This window comes from Cheilinus undulatus, linkage group 7 (assembly GCF_018320785.1).
Source record: "Cheilinus undulatus linkage group 7, ASM1832078v1, whole genome shotgun sequence".
Taxonomy (NCBI): Eukaryota; Metazoa; Chordata; class Actinopteri; order Labriformes; family Labridae; genus Cheilinus; species Cheilinus undulatus.
Genome location: NC_054871.1, coordinates 15,263,961 through 15,277,809, shown reverse-complemented (window position 1 = coordinate 15,277,809; position 13,849 = coordinate 15,263,961). Strand labels below are relative to the sequence as shown.

Sequence of the window (13,849 nt, the reverse complement as noted above, 5' to 3'; positions counted from 1 at the left end):
ACCTTATAGGGCTGGCTTACAGAAACTTCCTTAATACTTCTGTTCTTCAATTGTATTTATATTTCATGTGATTTTTTAAGCCTATATGGACCTATGGGTCTAAAAAAGTGAAAAGTATAGGCTCATCAATCTTGCGGAAATAATACAGTGGTGAACAATGGTGTTCTTGTTTTTTTTTTATGTCTGATACATATCAACCTTTTGTTATCCCATGCAGGATAGGTTCAACTGATACATGCAAACTAGCTCAGCAAAATGGCACTAAAAGTTATAGCAGTAGTAGTTCTATTAGTGGCAACAGTAGTATTTGCAGTACTAACATAAGCTGCTGTCATAACACTCAATTTGTCTCAGAGGAGAAAAAAGAAGTGATCATAATGAGGATGAAGTGTCAAGAGTAATGACTTCTTATGAATGAATTCAATAGAGCATGTAGGCACTTTTTCTTCAGATTAATGACAAACAGATGGATCATGGCATGGACCTTTGTCATTATCAGTCATGTTTTTTCCTCAGTTTTAATCAACTCATCAGGCTTTTAATCCATCATCCATGGCCTGTTGACTGAATTTTGTGCTTCTGCTCACTGAAACTGAACATCTTACCTATAATAGTTCGTTCTGAACCAAACAGTCTAACATTAATAGCTTACATGTAAAAGGGAATAAATAAACAATAAAATGTATATTTGTGCTGATATAACCTTCCATCAAAGCTTAGCCATTCTGCAAAATGACAACACATTTTAAATAATTAAACATGAAATTTGATGTCTAACGATTCGTTGATATTTACACATCATTTTAGCCAATAATAATACTGATATATAAATGTAGTTCACACTTAAAACTGCAGTCATCAAAACACAGATTAAATTCTAAGGTATTTAGATTAACAAAGAAAAGACATCAGCTGGGCTTGCCTAAAACTCCATAAACGTATAGATAAACACAGCCAATATTTACAACCACTATAGGCTCATATTTTCTGCTAATATATATTGGCTGTAAATTGAAGGAGCCATTTTCATATCTGTGGATACAATAATTAACTTTTACGCTTATATCTACATAAACCAATGACATGCGGGTAAAACAGTCTCTTAGATGTGCTAACAGTTCACATATCTAAAACATACAGTTATGTCTACTCTGAACTTAGTCTTAATTTTCACCCTATTAAAAATGTACAGTGCTACATTATACAAACATTTAGATACCCGAAAATTGGCTATAAATTAGTTTTTGAACATTTTTCAATACATTTTGTACATAAGAATGCATTTTATGTGCTTATATTTGTATGTGTACAATCTTATATAGTACAATATAAGAATGTTCAAGCTTTTTTGGATACTTACACATATAAAGTATAAAAATACCTCTTAACTGCATGTTGAATTGCAAAGGTTTAGAAGTTAGTGACAGTCTTACACAATTCTGAGGAAACTACGACCTTCTTTAACCCTTGTGTTTTCTTTGTTCAGACGACTCATTATTTGTCCTGCAGGAAAGATAAAAGTGTCGCCAATGAATGTGTTAGGTCATTTTTAGTGACTTCACTTTAACTCATTAATAAAAGTTTGAAACCTTTTTAGATTTGTGGTCAGTATTACTTTACATGGGCTTATCCCTTGTTTTTCAAGTTTAAAAAAATCTTCAATTATTTTAAATTAAGATGAGATAGATTTTAATGCTCGCATGGAAAATCTGCACTGGAATCTGTCCCACAGTTACTGTAGTTATGAATAGAGGTACATTTGATGATTGATGATCACAGCCAAGCCATATAATTTTAAAATAATCACACTTGTGATCGCTGGTCAGAATTAACACTGAATTAAAGCGCAGGTATATCACCACTTCTGTGTTACACCTTTTTAGTAACCTTTATTCCATCATTACCAGAATTTTTACTTGTCTTTTTGTCATTTATAGTCAGTATGCCTTGATTTAATGTAACTACACCTTGTTTAAAAGTAAAATTTTGCAGAAATGTTTCATTATTTTTGACTATAAATGTAATCATTTTTGACCTGTCAGGATAGCAAATAATACACATTTTCATGGAACTCTTTAAGGTCATTTCATTTTAAGTCTTGTTCAAGAAGATTTACAAATGATGTGGTAGGGAATCACCCCTGTTATTTTTAGGGAATTAGATGAAATAAATGCATCTATTATTAAAAAAAAATGAAAATGGATCAACCCTAATACAAAGGCCAAATATTGAAAAATGTTTCACATTAAATTAGCAAGGACAATGTGTTTATATATACATATTAAAATACATCTCTGACACTAGGATATAGTGCTATACAATTTGGTAATAGCGTGCAATTGCAATTATTCTGGACAACAATGATTTGCAATTGTGATTACAATATCATACATAAATGGTTTTATGAGTCTACTTGCTTGGTTATCAAGGAAAATGCAGACAATAATTAAAGTTTTGAAGTGTGTATTTCTCAGCTCAAATATTTAGTAGTATGAAATGATAGTTTTTACAGTATTGCTCTCAAGATGACTATATTTTACCAAAAAACAAACATTTTTCCTTTTTTGAAAATAAAGGCACTTCTACAAAATGCAATAATGGCACAATTGTAAACTTTAAGGCCTTTCTGCAGGTATTTTTTTAAGCCTTTTGAGTTCTAACTATACAAAAATAATTGCTGCCTTTTATGCAATTATGTAATTGCACATCCTGACATCACAATTGTGAGAGATTAATTGGGCAACACTACTAGAATACTGTACTGTATGCTCATATTACCTAGAATGATCATCATCTTCTAAATACATGTCTACAAAGATGTTTTGATACTTAACACCAGTTTTGAGAAAGATTTGAGGGCCGTTTTTAATTTGAAAACAACAGTGACACAAGGAAATGTGTTTATCTTTCATGCTTGCAGTACCCCAAAATCAAGAAAGAAATGCAAAACTGGTTTTGAAAATGTATTTTCTTAAGTAGTTAGATGTAACCTGGACACTGTGTTCTAATATAAACCTAAATATTGTCATGTGGAGTACAAAACTAAAAAAGAAAGGCACAAAAAACTCCAACAAAGGTGCCAACAAAATCAAAACGTACTAAAGGTTAAAAAATACAAAACACACTGAGGATTCACAAGAGGATTTACATGAAGCAAACAGAAGAACTGACAAAGACACAGGGAAAACACAAAAACTAAATAAACAGGGACTGATTAGCCACAGGGAGACAGGGGGGGACAATGAGACAGGTGAGGGCAAACAAGACACAGGTGAAGGCAATCAGGGTGGAGGGAAAAACACAAGGGCAGGAGGAAAGCCAGAAAACACACACAAGGACAAAAAAACTACAAAATAAAACAGGAAACACTGAACAGGAGAACAAGGAACACACGGAGGGATTATAAAATGACACAATTAAAAACTAAACTGGGAAACACAGGAGGTAAAAAATCAAACACAAGGAGCACAAGAAACCTAAGTAACTAAAAACGAACGCAACAAAACCCAAAACCATGACAAAATATTACTTTGAAACAAATCTGCAATGCAAAGATATTTAGGGGTGCAAAATGTTACTAAAGATCCATCACACTGCAGAGTAGCTTGCTAAAATAGTTTCTGAACATAATTCAATAATATTTACTCAGTTAAATTTATATTTTGCTCCAGCATGTGAATATATTAACACAGTTTTGATGTAGCCTCATAGTTAATGCATGTCTACAACGACTTTTTGATACTTTAAAGAGCTAAAATGCATTCATACGGCAGTTTCTTAACCTAAGGAGATGTGAAAAGGACTGGACAGAGTTATTTTAGCCTGTAATGGTACCAGGGCACGTCTGAACATGTACTGCCTACAGTAGCCCACTGTAAACATTTCTGTAGAGCCATTATAAACCCTAGTTGGGATTCCTAGAGGTGCATAGCATCAGTACTTTCTCTGTTGGAGCCATTGTTGTCAACAGGCCACGTTATTACTGCGTAAAGTCACCACATCGTCCTGAGGCACTCTCCACGTCAGCATGGAGCCTCGGTGGGGACTCTTACCTGAGCTGTCCATGGTGCTGCAGTCCTCCACTCTCAGCGGGCCTGTCTTCGGTCCAAGTGTGGCCGCTATGGAGCCTGCGAGTGTACCGCTGCTGCCGCCGCTGCTGCCGCCGCTGCTCCCTCTGCCGATGCTGAAGCTATCTCCGCTGCTATCGACCAACTGCAAAGATTCATAGCCATCGTAACTGGTCTTTTTCTTATACGCCCCCAGCAAACTCATAACCGAAGGACGCAAAATCGCCAAAAAAAAAACAGCGAAATTAAAGACAAAAGAAGAAGACGTAGTAGGCTACGCTGCGACGTAACCGCACCACCACCGCCACAGCCTCCGCTGCCGCCGGTGCTGCTACTGCCTCTGCCGGGTGCACCACATGTCCGAGGAGGAGAGGACGACCGGTCTCCTCTGTTTTAATATCCTTCCAGCTGAGTGGTCTCTCCCTCCTTCTCTCCCTCTCTTTCCCTCTTTCTGCTTATCTCCTTGTATCTGTTTATCGCCTCCTCTTTCCTCAGCAGCTCCGCATTTTACTACGACGCTACTGCTGCTAATACTGCTGCTGCTGTGCTGCTGTCGCTGTAGTCCCCGACTGAGTAAAAGGGAAATCCACCCCAACATACAACCCTCTGATGTCAGTGCTGCATCTATTATTCACATAGGCGTTTCTGAAAACTAGTTGGGAATTCGCCTAGAGCAATATAGAAGAACTTTTGAAATAATGCTATAACAAAACAACATCCAATATGAATATTTTATATCATAAAGTCAGTTAATGTCACAGTCAACTCAAAGGAGTACTACTGAACACTCTTATCCCTGTCTGCCATATTATGTCAAAGTGATACCCAAAAAATAGTCCCACATATTAATTAAAGACTACTGATTGCACAAAACGTGCCAGTTATTCAAGAGAAATACCAGTATTATAGTATTTTTACCAACAGTCAATTAAGCATTACTTATATTGCAGTTTGCCTGCAATAAAGCCTACTATATGACACTGTTTATACTAGGGATGTGCCAAAGCATTGGTTTAATGTCAGTATAAACCAACATCAGCTCTACCAATAGACATCAGTTTGTTGGCGAATAATGTGGCGAGAACCAGTGTGAGTAACAGATGTTTATCTGTTTAGTCACATCAGTTAAAAGCTGCCAAACTAGGGCATCTGACTGCTGATTTAGCACCGCAAACTGATCTGTGTTTGTGGTCAAAAATGAGAGAGAGTGTTGGTTTTGGAAAGTCTAATGCTAAAAGGAGTCATCAGTACTGTACTGGTATGGGCAATCTGTTAAATTTTTATTTCAAACATCGGTATAGGTTCTTTGCAAATGACATATGCAGCAGCAGAGAACTCCCCTTTGGGGGGCAAGTAGTGATTTCTACATAGTGAAAAGGCCATGTTTTGAGCAGTTAACGACTATGTCAAGTATTTAAAGTGTTAAAATAAAAGCATTCCTAATTCTTAAGCCACTTGTGTCCCAAAAAGAGTGAAATATATAGGCTAAAAAAGTTTAAGATACTGAGAAATAGCAGCAGGCAGGAATTAAAAATGCCTTCGTCAAAAGCTTGGATGAACGGTGCCACACAACAATCATGAATGGTCGGTTTTTTACAAAGTGGTCCGGTTTGGTTCAGTACGGTTTTGTCCCCGCTTAGCACATCAAGCTCTGATCTTACCCCAGCTGATGTCTAGACCTCCAGTCTCACTCATGATGAGAAATCCATCTCTTTTAAGAGATCTGGATCATTTGGCTCAGTAGAGCTGGCTCCCAAATGGCTCTTCATTTTGTCACAGTTCTGCTTTTTAAATATGGACTAAATAATCACAAAGGATGGAGGAAAGGAAACTGGAACTCATAAAGGAGCTACTATTCCTCAAATAAGAGCCGTTTCGCAGAACAGCCTTGTTTGTGAAAGGCATCCCCAAAGGTTTATTCAGTTGATAGTATATCACCGTTTCAATTAACAGCATGCTTTATGTTAAAGGGGCTCAGCTACTCTCAGCTCAGTACAAGACTGCAGTAAATTTATTTCTATCTACATGTAATTTTTCAGCAATTTGATCTTGTTTATAACTAATACAGTAAGATAGAAACCATGTCTTTTCAAACTGAAACATGAAAGAGTTATATATTGCATTTACCTAACTATTCAGTGAGTGCAAACTCAGTAAAAAAGCTCAGTACAGTAAAGCTGGGTAGGGTTGTCCATCTGTATTTAAGGTAAGATATTCTTTTATTCCCACAAGGAGAAATTCTATAATTATAGAAAAATATTCTTAAATGTAATTTAATGTAAAGTATATAAAGAGCATGAGAACAAAGATAAAAATTGTTTGTCTCTGCAGCTTTTAAGTTATTTTCACGGAGTAGTTCCTAGGTTTGTCAAATGTCTTGACTTCAAGTTTGCTCATTGAATTGTCCAATCATCAATCAAAACACATATTTAATTTATTTTGCCTTAACAGAAACTTTGAGCCCCTCACTATTGCCAGCAAATGGTTGGATTTAAACACTCGATGGTTTGACAGATGTTAAATCAACACATGTTTTGGTCACTCGTAAAGCTGAAATGTCACGCTATCAAAATGCAAGACAGATCGTCATATAAATGTGCTGCACTATTAATCATGGTTTAAGCATTATCAGGATATGAGCAAAAAAATCATTGTTAAAAAGCTTTCTTACTCACATATGTACATTTTAGGATGCTAGAAACTCTTAAAACATTTGGACACATTCAGATAAAGCTAAAGTTAGCTTGTTGCTAACCTCAGATTAACTGGTGTCAATTTATTGGTAGGTAAAAATATTTCTTGGATTTGTTTCAGAAGGACAGGTTGTAAATGCTAATGAAAAATGTGCAGAACAGTAGATAAACCTAAAAATCTAAGTTACAGACTAATATTCACTTTTTAGGCTATTTCATTATTGCATGAGGTATCAGGATTGCAATATTGAACATTGTTATTGCAATCTTTTATGTTGTGCATTCTGTATATTTATATATGTACTGAAATGCACAGTCATGTATTAAAACAGCAGAGGTCTTCGTGGAGAACAGAAATGAGTGCGCTCTTTTGTTAATTTCTTGCTATGACCTAATTCTTAAGGAGCAAATTTGGAGTCTGGGCTCCTAATGAGTGAATTTATTACAGTCTTGTGGTGATAGTGGATGAGGAGCTGCAGCTTTGACCTAATAGAGGACAAAAATAAGACAGCAGTCTTGTAGTTAGCACTGTGAGACAACAGCATCATGCTTTGTCTGAAAAAGGAAGCTCCCTCTGCATCATGGGGAATTTTCTCAGCTTTGACTCCACTAATAATAGCGTTGGATGTCAAAGGGCTCTTTGTAATACAACCAAATTCTAACACATTCTTAAATTTAGCTCCAGATCTGTGACTTTGGCTCAAATTTCTTGTGCAATGACCCCGGATCAATGAATGTGGGACAAAACAACTCTGACCACTGATGGCATGCTTCCTTCCTTGGCCTTGTCCCCTGGCAACTGAAAAGCAGCATGGTTGTGAAAAGGAGGACATGAGCCTGGGAAACTCTTTTGGTCCAGCAGACGAGAGCTCAAAGCACAGCGGGAACGGAATGTCCAAAAGGGAGGAACGAAACCCCCTCCGTCACCGGACGCAGAGCGCTGCCGCTCCATTGTGGAAACTGAGCTTCCTGTCTGCTTCCTAACCATGCCTACCACCGATATTTACCCCTTGATGACTGCTCTGCAGGTGCAGAGAGGGCATCACAATCTCTGCCATGATCACAGGTTTAAATATAAAGACGGCACAAATGGAGCTGAAATTATAAATCAATCAACAGATGTTTGAGCGACAGCAGTCCCATTTGATGTTTTCAAACAAAGTGCAAAAATGACCAGTTTAACTTAAAATGTTAAGATCTGCTGCACTTTTAGGCCAGTATAATTATAAAGATACATTAGTGTAATTCTGAGAAAATGTACAATCTTCAATAGTGACCTCGGGCTCTGAAACTTTGATTCAAAACTGTAATATTAACAATCACAAACGTCAATTTCTCATTACATGCAACTGACTAAAAAAATTAAGGACTATATAAAACGTGAATAGCCCTTGCATGCCAAGACATTGGTTCCCAAACTGAGTTCTGGGCCCCCCTAGTGGGTGTGCCAAAAGATCACAGGGGAGGCAGAGACTGTTTGAGGTGGAGGGATGACTTAACTCAAATTAGTATATACACACACACTTTAAAGTTTAGATAAAGGTATTTGGAAGAAAAGTATGTATATGCCGATTCTGCTGGTATTGCAACAATGAAAAAATTTAAATTCATGTAAATTTCTGACAGCAAGGTAACACTTTTTAAGTGTGGGTCCTGGCAGGGCTCAGCTTTTCTTAGATACATGTGGGGGGCAGAGGGCTTCAAGGAAAAGGGATTGTTATAGCATTTATTTAAGGCCTTCTTTAAAGAATTCCTTAAAGCCCTTACGTACACTTGGTGCAGTTTTGACCTCCTTATATACCGACTACAACCTGATATCAGAGTCTCTATCACTACTTCCCTTGTTTCCTCTCTGTGTTTCTCGAGGAAAGGCTGAGGATTAATGATTATCCTCATAACAGTAAAAGCAGAATCCAGGAATCTGCTGGATCAGCTGAAGGGCCCACTCCACAAGACAGACGGTGGACTTGAATCTGTGGCTAAATCTGTGATCCTGTAATCCAAAGATTTTTGTTTTTGTGCGGTAAAAACGGGATCATAACAGATCAGCATTTGATGCTATGTGTCTTCAGAAAAACAGCGGTATCCATGCTGCCCTGGTTTAGCACCAGCACTGAGCTGGCAGCCGGCCTACTTTAGGAGCTGAAAGCTGTCATATCTGTGCTGGTGGGGTAGAGCTGAGCACGACACAGATTCTCCACCTGTTTGCCTCCTTTCTGTCCCTTTCTTTAACCAAAAAAGGCCTGGAACCATTTACAACTGATCTTCTAAGATGTGTAGTTTTCAGTTGTAAAATTCAGTACTTTTAAGATGTAGCTAACTGCAAAGTTAATTTTTCAAGTTGTAATTTTTGAGAAGCGTTCATATTTTGTTGCATTCTTAATGCACTGATAAAGGGTATCTTTGATTTGTTTCTTTCTCTTACAATAAGTACAACTTTTGCAAGTTAATTTTTTGCTATTTAGATCTGCAGTCAAATACATTTTTAAGGGAAATTTTGGAAATTATTAACCCACTTGTATTTAATACCTCACTAGGTGATGAATAACTTGGTTTTGTTTAAAACTCTGCAATCTTAATGCTCATAGGATGAAACATTATGGTACATGTGAGCATTTTGTCCAGTGAGCTGAAGCATTATAGTACATTCATTCACAAACTCTGCCAATACATATAAGCTTCAAATATCATCAGGAGGTTTCATATCTTGGGTACACATGGCCTAGTGCATTCGCTACACCCCATATACAAAAGCTAGTGTTCCAAGTGGGCTGTGCAGGTTCAAATCCGGCCTGTGGCTCCTTTCTTGGATTCCCTCATGTCATTCCCTGTGGTGTCTCAGTGCCTTGTGAAGTCGGTTTATTCTTAATTTATCCCCCTATTAGCAGCGGGCTACCACTGTCTGCACGGTCAGCTTTCTTTATACAGTCTAATATGACTGCTAGACGTGTGACAGTACTGGCAAACTATGACCCGCCTGCTCTACATCTGATTAGCTTACCTTGACATTCTTACCCAACCAACAAAAGCAACAATCAATTAGAGGCAGAGTAAAGCAGGTAATGCCCTCACTTCTCCTGGAAAAATGCAGCATGAACTGCATGCATCAGAGGGGATTTAGAGGAAGATATAGTCTATGGAGACAGAATAATAAGTGGGTATGCTCCAGTGCTGCACAATTAATTTAATCACAATTGCAATATCAGACTGTGCAATTGCATAAAAAGGCTGCAATTATTCTGTATTAAGCAGTACTTGAAAGGTTTGCAAGAACACCTGCAAAGAGGCCTTTGAGTTTACAATAGGGACACTGCATTTGCCTTTTGTAGAACTATATTTTGAAAAACAGGAAAACTTTTTTTATAAAGTTGTTTTAAAAGCAGTACTGTAAAAAATCTGATTATTTTTATGCTGCTGTATGTTTAGAGTTGATAAATACACACCTCAAACTATGAATATTCTCTGCATTTTCCTTGATAACCAAGCACGTAGACTCATTATACTATTTATGTATAATATCATAGTCGCAAATCACAATATTGTCCAGTATAATCACAGTTTCACATTATCATCACTACACTCTGTATACCTATGTATATCCTGCACTACACTAGTCTGTCCCTGATTTTTCTACATTATCCACCATCCTGTCCTCTCCAAGTCAAGTTGAGAACCACCCCCCCCACACACACACACACACATGCACACACACTCACACACAAAGATGTTTTCATATCTGCCAACACCATAGATCACTTTTTCAAACTGTCATCTGATGATACCAATACTGTGTTGACCACAGCGTGTCTTAAAGTCTTCGTACACCAGAAAGTGTAGACCTGCTGTTTTTGTAAAGAAGAAAACATTTTAATAATTTGGCATTAAATCTTAAAATCTTAAATACACTTCACAGGCATATTTTGGGGACCTCTGAGAACAATATAAACTTGTCTTAAAAGGGTAAAATATGTCCCCTTTAAGATAAGATAGTTGTAGATTACTAAAAGGACAGGCACTCCATGTAGAGAGCCCTAACCCCCCACAAGCCAACCATGCAGACTGATTGGGAGCAAAAAGCTTGAATTTCACTGGGGCTGTCAATTAAGAACCCCCTTTCACTGGTATTTGGCTCAGTTAGTCCCATGACACCTCCAGAGGGCTGCACAGTGGGCTCCTGCATCCCAAACCACAACTGATCATGCTTCTCAGGTTGGCAGTCAGATGGGTAAGTCTGGGTTTGGTGGGTGCTGGGGGAACACCTGACGGACTGCACTGTGCCAACTGTGAAGTTCAGTGGAAGAGGGTTATGATGGTATGGGGCTGTTTTTCAGGGTTTGAACTTGGCCTCTTATCTCCAGTGAAGGCCAATCTTAATGCTTCAGCATGCCAAGACATTTTGGACGATGCTACGCTGCTGACACTGTGGCAACGGTTTGGGAAGGCCGTTTTCTATTCCAACAGGACTGTGCCCTCGTGCATAAAGCAAGGACTATGAAAACATGGTTTGATGAGTCCGGTTCGGAAAAACTGGACTGGCCTGCACAGAGCCATGACTTCAACCCCGTCATGCACCTTTGGGATGAGCTGGAACAGAGATTGTGTGCCAGGCTTTTTATGCAACATCAGTGCCTAACCTAATAAATGCTCTACAGAATGAATGAGTGAAAATTCCCACAGAAGCACAAAAAAATCTTGCAGAAAGCCTTCCAAGAAGAATAGAGGCTGTTATAGCTGATAAAGGAGTCCATATTAAATTACATATATTTGAATACAATTTCATTACAGTCCCTACTGGTGTAATGGTCATGTGGCTCAATACTTTTGTCCATCATTTGAGCCTTGAATGTGAAGCACATTATGTTTAACCTGACTCAAATTATGACCATTGAATAAAGCTATTATAAGGCTCATAATGTGCATTAAGGACAAAAACAAGGGCATTATAAAGAGTAAGATAATAAAAGTTAACTGCACTCTAACTCTGTCAAACATTAAAGCAGTGGAGGCTTTAGTGCATGACAGTCCAAAGATACCATATTATTATTATTTATTTTACAGAGTGTTTACAATGATTGGTCCCAGCTAAAACACCCCAGACTTCCACTTTGAATTCACTGTGACTTTAAAATTGAATTTCTGTCTAATATGTCAATATTTAATACACCAAACAACAGAGCAGCAGCAAAGGTGACTCAGACAGTGATGATCAGCACATGAGACCACAGCAGGCTGTGTTAAGCTGGTGACGTGACGTGCGTGACGCAGGTGGTGGCGTGTGATTGGACGGTACAAGAGGAGCTGTCCTCTGAATATAGAGCTAGCTCTGAATGAACACAGCTATTTTTTTTTTAAGATTAAACTGCTTATTAGTGATACAAAAACATAAATGACGTCGAAAAACACGAGCATTCAAGATTAGGTTTAAATTAAAAGGAAGCTGTCCCATTAAAAGAAGAAATCAATGTGCGTACAAGGTGTAATGCACCTTTACTCGGTGTCCTGAAATGCCGTTACCGCAGCTGAGAGCTGGAATAAAAGAGTTAACCTTCACACAATTTAAACTACCCATTTGGACGTTTATCACAAGTCGAAAACGAAATGGAAATCATGTCTGGGGCAATAAATGTTAGCTTATCAGACAGGCTACACAAATGTACACCACCGGAACTAAAATAAACCAAATGATGTCATTCATGATGCTCGCGTGCGCATGTAGCAAAACAGAGGCCCTGAGAGCGAGACAAGTTTTAGCAGAAATTAAAGTGAGAATAAACGGACTATTTCCCCCTAGAAACAGGTGCATGTTGATGTTAACCTCTGTGTCCGCCGAGCACAGATGCACTGTGGGGGGAAGTGAATTTCCAGAGGTAGCCTGATATTACATAACACCTCAACACAGATCGTGATGCTCATTCTCTCTTCTCTTCCCGGTTAGAGATGTGACACTAAGCCAATAAACGTGTCTCACATGAACCGAGTAGAAACAAAAAAGAAACCCTCGCAGATGAATTTACCTGTCAGAGCAGTTTCTACCATTCTCCCGGGAGCGCCGTCTCGTGCCGTGCTGAGAATGCGTTTTGAACGCCGGCTCCGCTCACTCACACCGACCTTTGATTTGTCATTCGCAGCAGCCTGTCAAAGGTCAAACCGTAAAACGTCCTCTGAGACACACTGCTTTGTACGGACTCGCTTCAAATTAACCTGTCAGAAAATTTACTGAAGCAGCAGCAGGATACGGCATCATCATATAATCACATTTTGGCATACGAGCAACAAACAAGGTGCCGTGATGGCGATTGGTAGATCTGTAGAAGGTGTGGATGAGGTTTAAGCCGAATGCACGAGGCGGTGAGGATGTTTATAGATCTGTGGAGGAGAAACTGCGCCGCTTAGTGCATCCTGCCGGAGCTGCAAGCGAGCCTGTTAAAGCTTCATAAAACCTGGGATGGACTTCGGAGACAGGCTGAATCATGGGTAAATGATGCAGGAAATCTGCATGAAGTAGTATGGCTATTAATAGTCCTATTAAATCATTTCATACAGCCACAAAACAGTAGACCACCCGTTTCTTGTGCTGGAATCAGCGATTTAAGACCCATGCTAACGCTGCATCATGATTTATGCATTCAAAAACGGTAGCACAGCGCCGTCTGTCAGAGGTAAACACAGCAGTGAAGCTGTAATCCTGACAGCAGAGCTAAAGTTCGTGCACATGGGGTTTATTTACAGATCTGAGAGGATTAGACAAGAGAGGAGGGATGTAGACAGTATTACTATGTGTGCGCGTGCATGCGTGTTTTTTAGCAGGCTGTGTGTTTGAAATATCCGCTGCAGATTTTGTATTTTGTGCAAGTTAGCACATCCTCCTGCTGCTTCCTGTTTCTGTCACATGATGTGAAAAGATCAAGGCGCAAAAAGGGAGGAGCAGAGCCTGTAATTATGTTTTTATGTGCATGCTGGTGAGAAAGACAAAAAGAAAGTTGAGCCTTTCATGGCCACAGCTTTTAGATATCCAGAGATTCCTAAAACTGTTGGGAAAAATTTCGTGCAGATTTGCACGATAATTTAGATAATTAAAACATAGCACTG

The 13,849-nt window shown here is 38.5% G+C and overlaps 1 protein-coding gene across 3 annotated transcripts in view; it reads right to left on the bottom strand.

Moving 5' to 3' along the window:
- Nucleotides 1-12,977, bottom strand: part of dnajc6 (DnaJ (Hsp40) homolog, subfamily C, member 6) — a 62,727-nt gene extending 49,750 nt beyond the window's left edge. For 2 of the 3 annotated variants that reach the window (XM_041791046.1, XM_041791047.1), the window contains exons 1-2: nt 12,775-12,977; nt 4,053-4,212 (exon numbers count right to left, since the gene is read on the bottom strand). In XM_041791046.1, coding sequence (XP_041646980.1) covers nt 4,053-4,065 — 13 coding nt within the window. In that variant the 5' untranslated portion in view covers nt 4,066-4,212; nt 12,775-12,977. Of the gene's footprint in view, nt 1-4,052; nt 4,273-12,774 lie in introns of those variants that run through there. The other variant, XM_041791044.1, reaches the window with a different exon arrangement.
- Nucleotides 12,978-13,849: the final 872 nt, after the last annotated feature.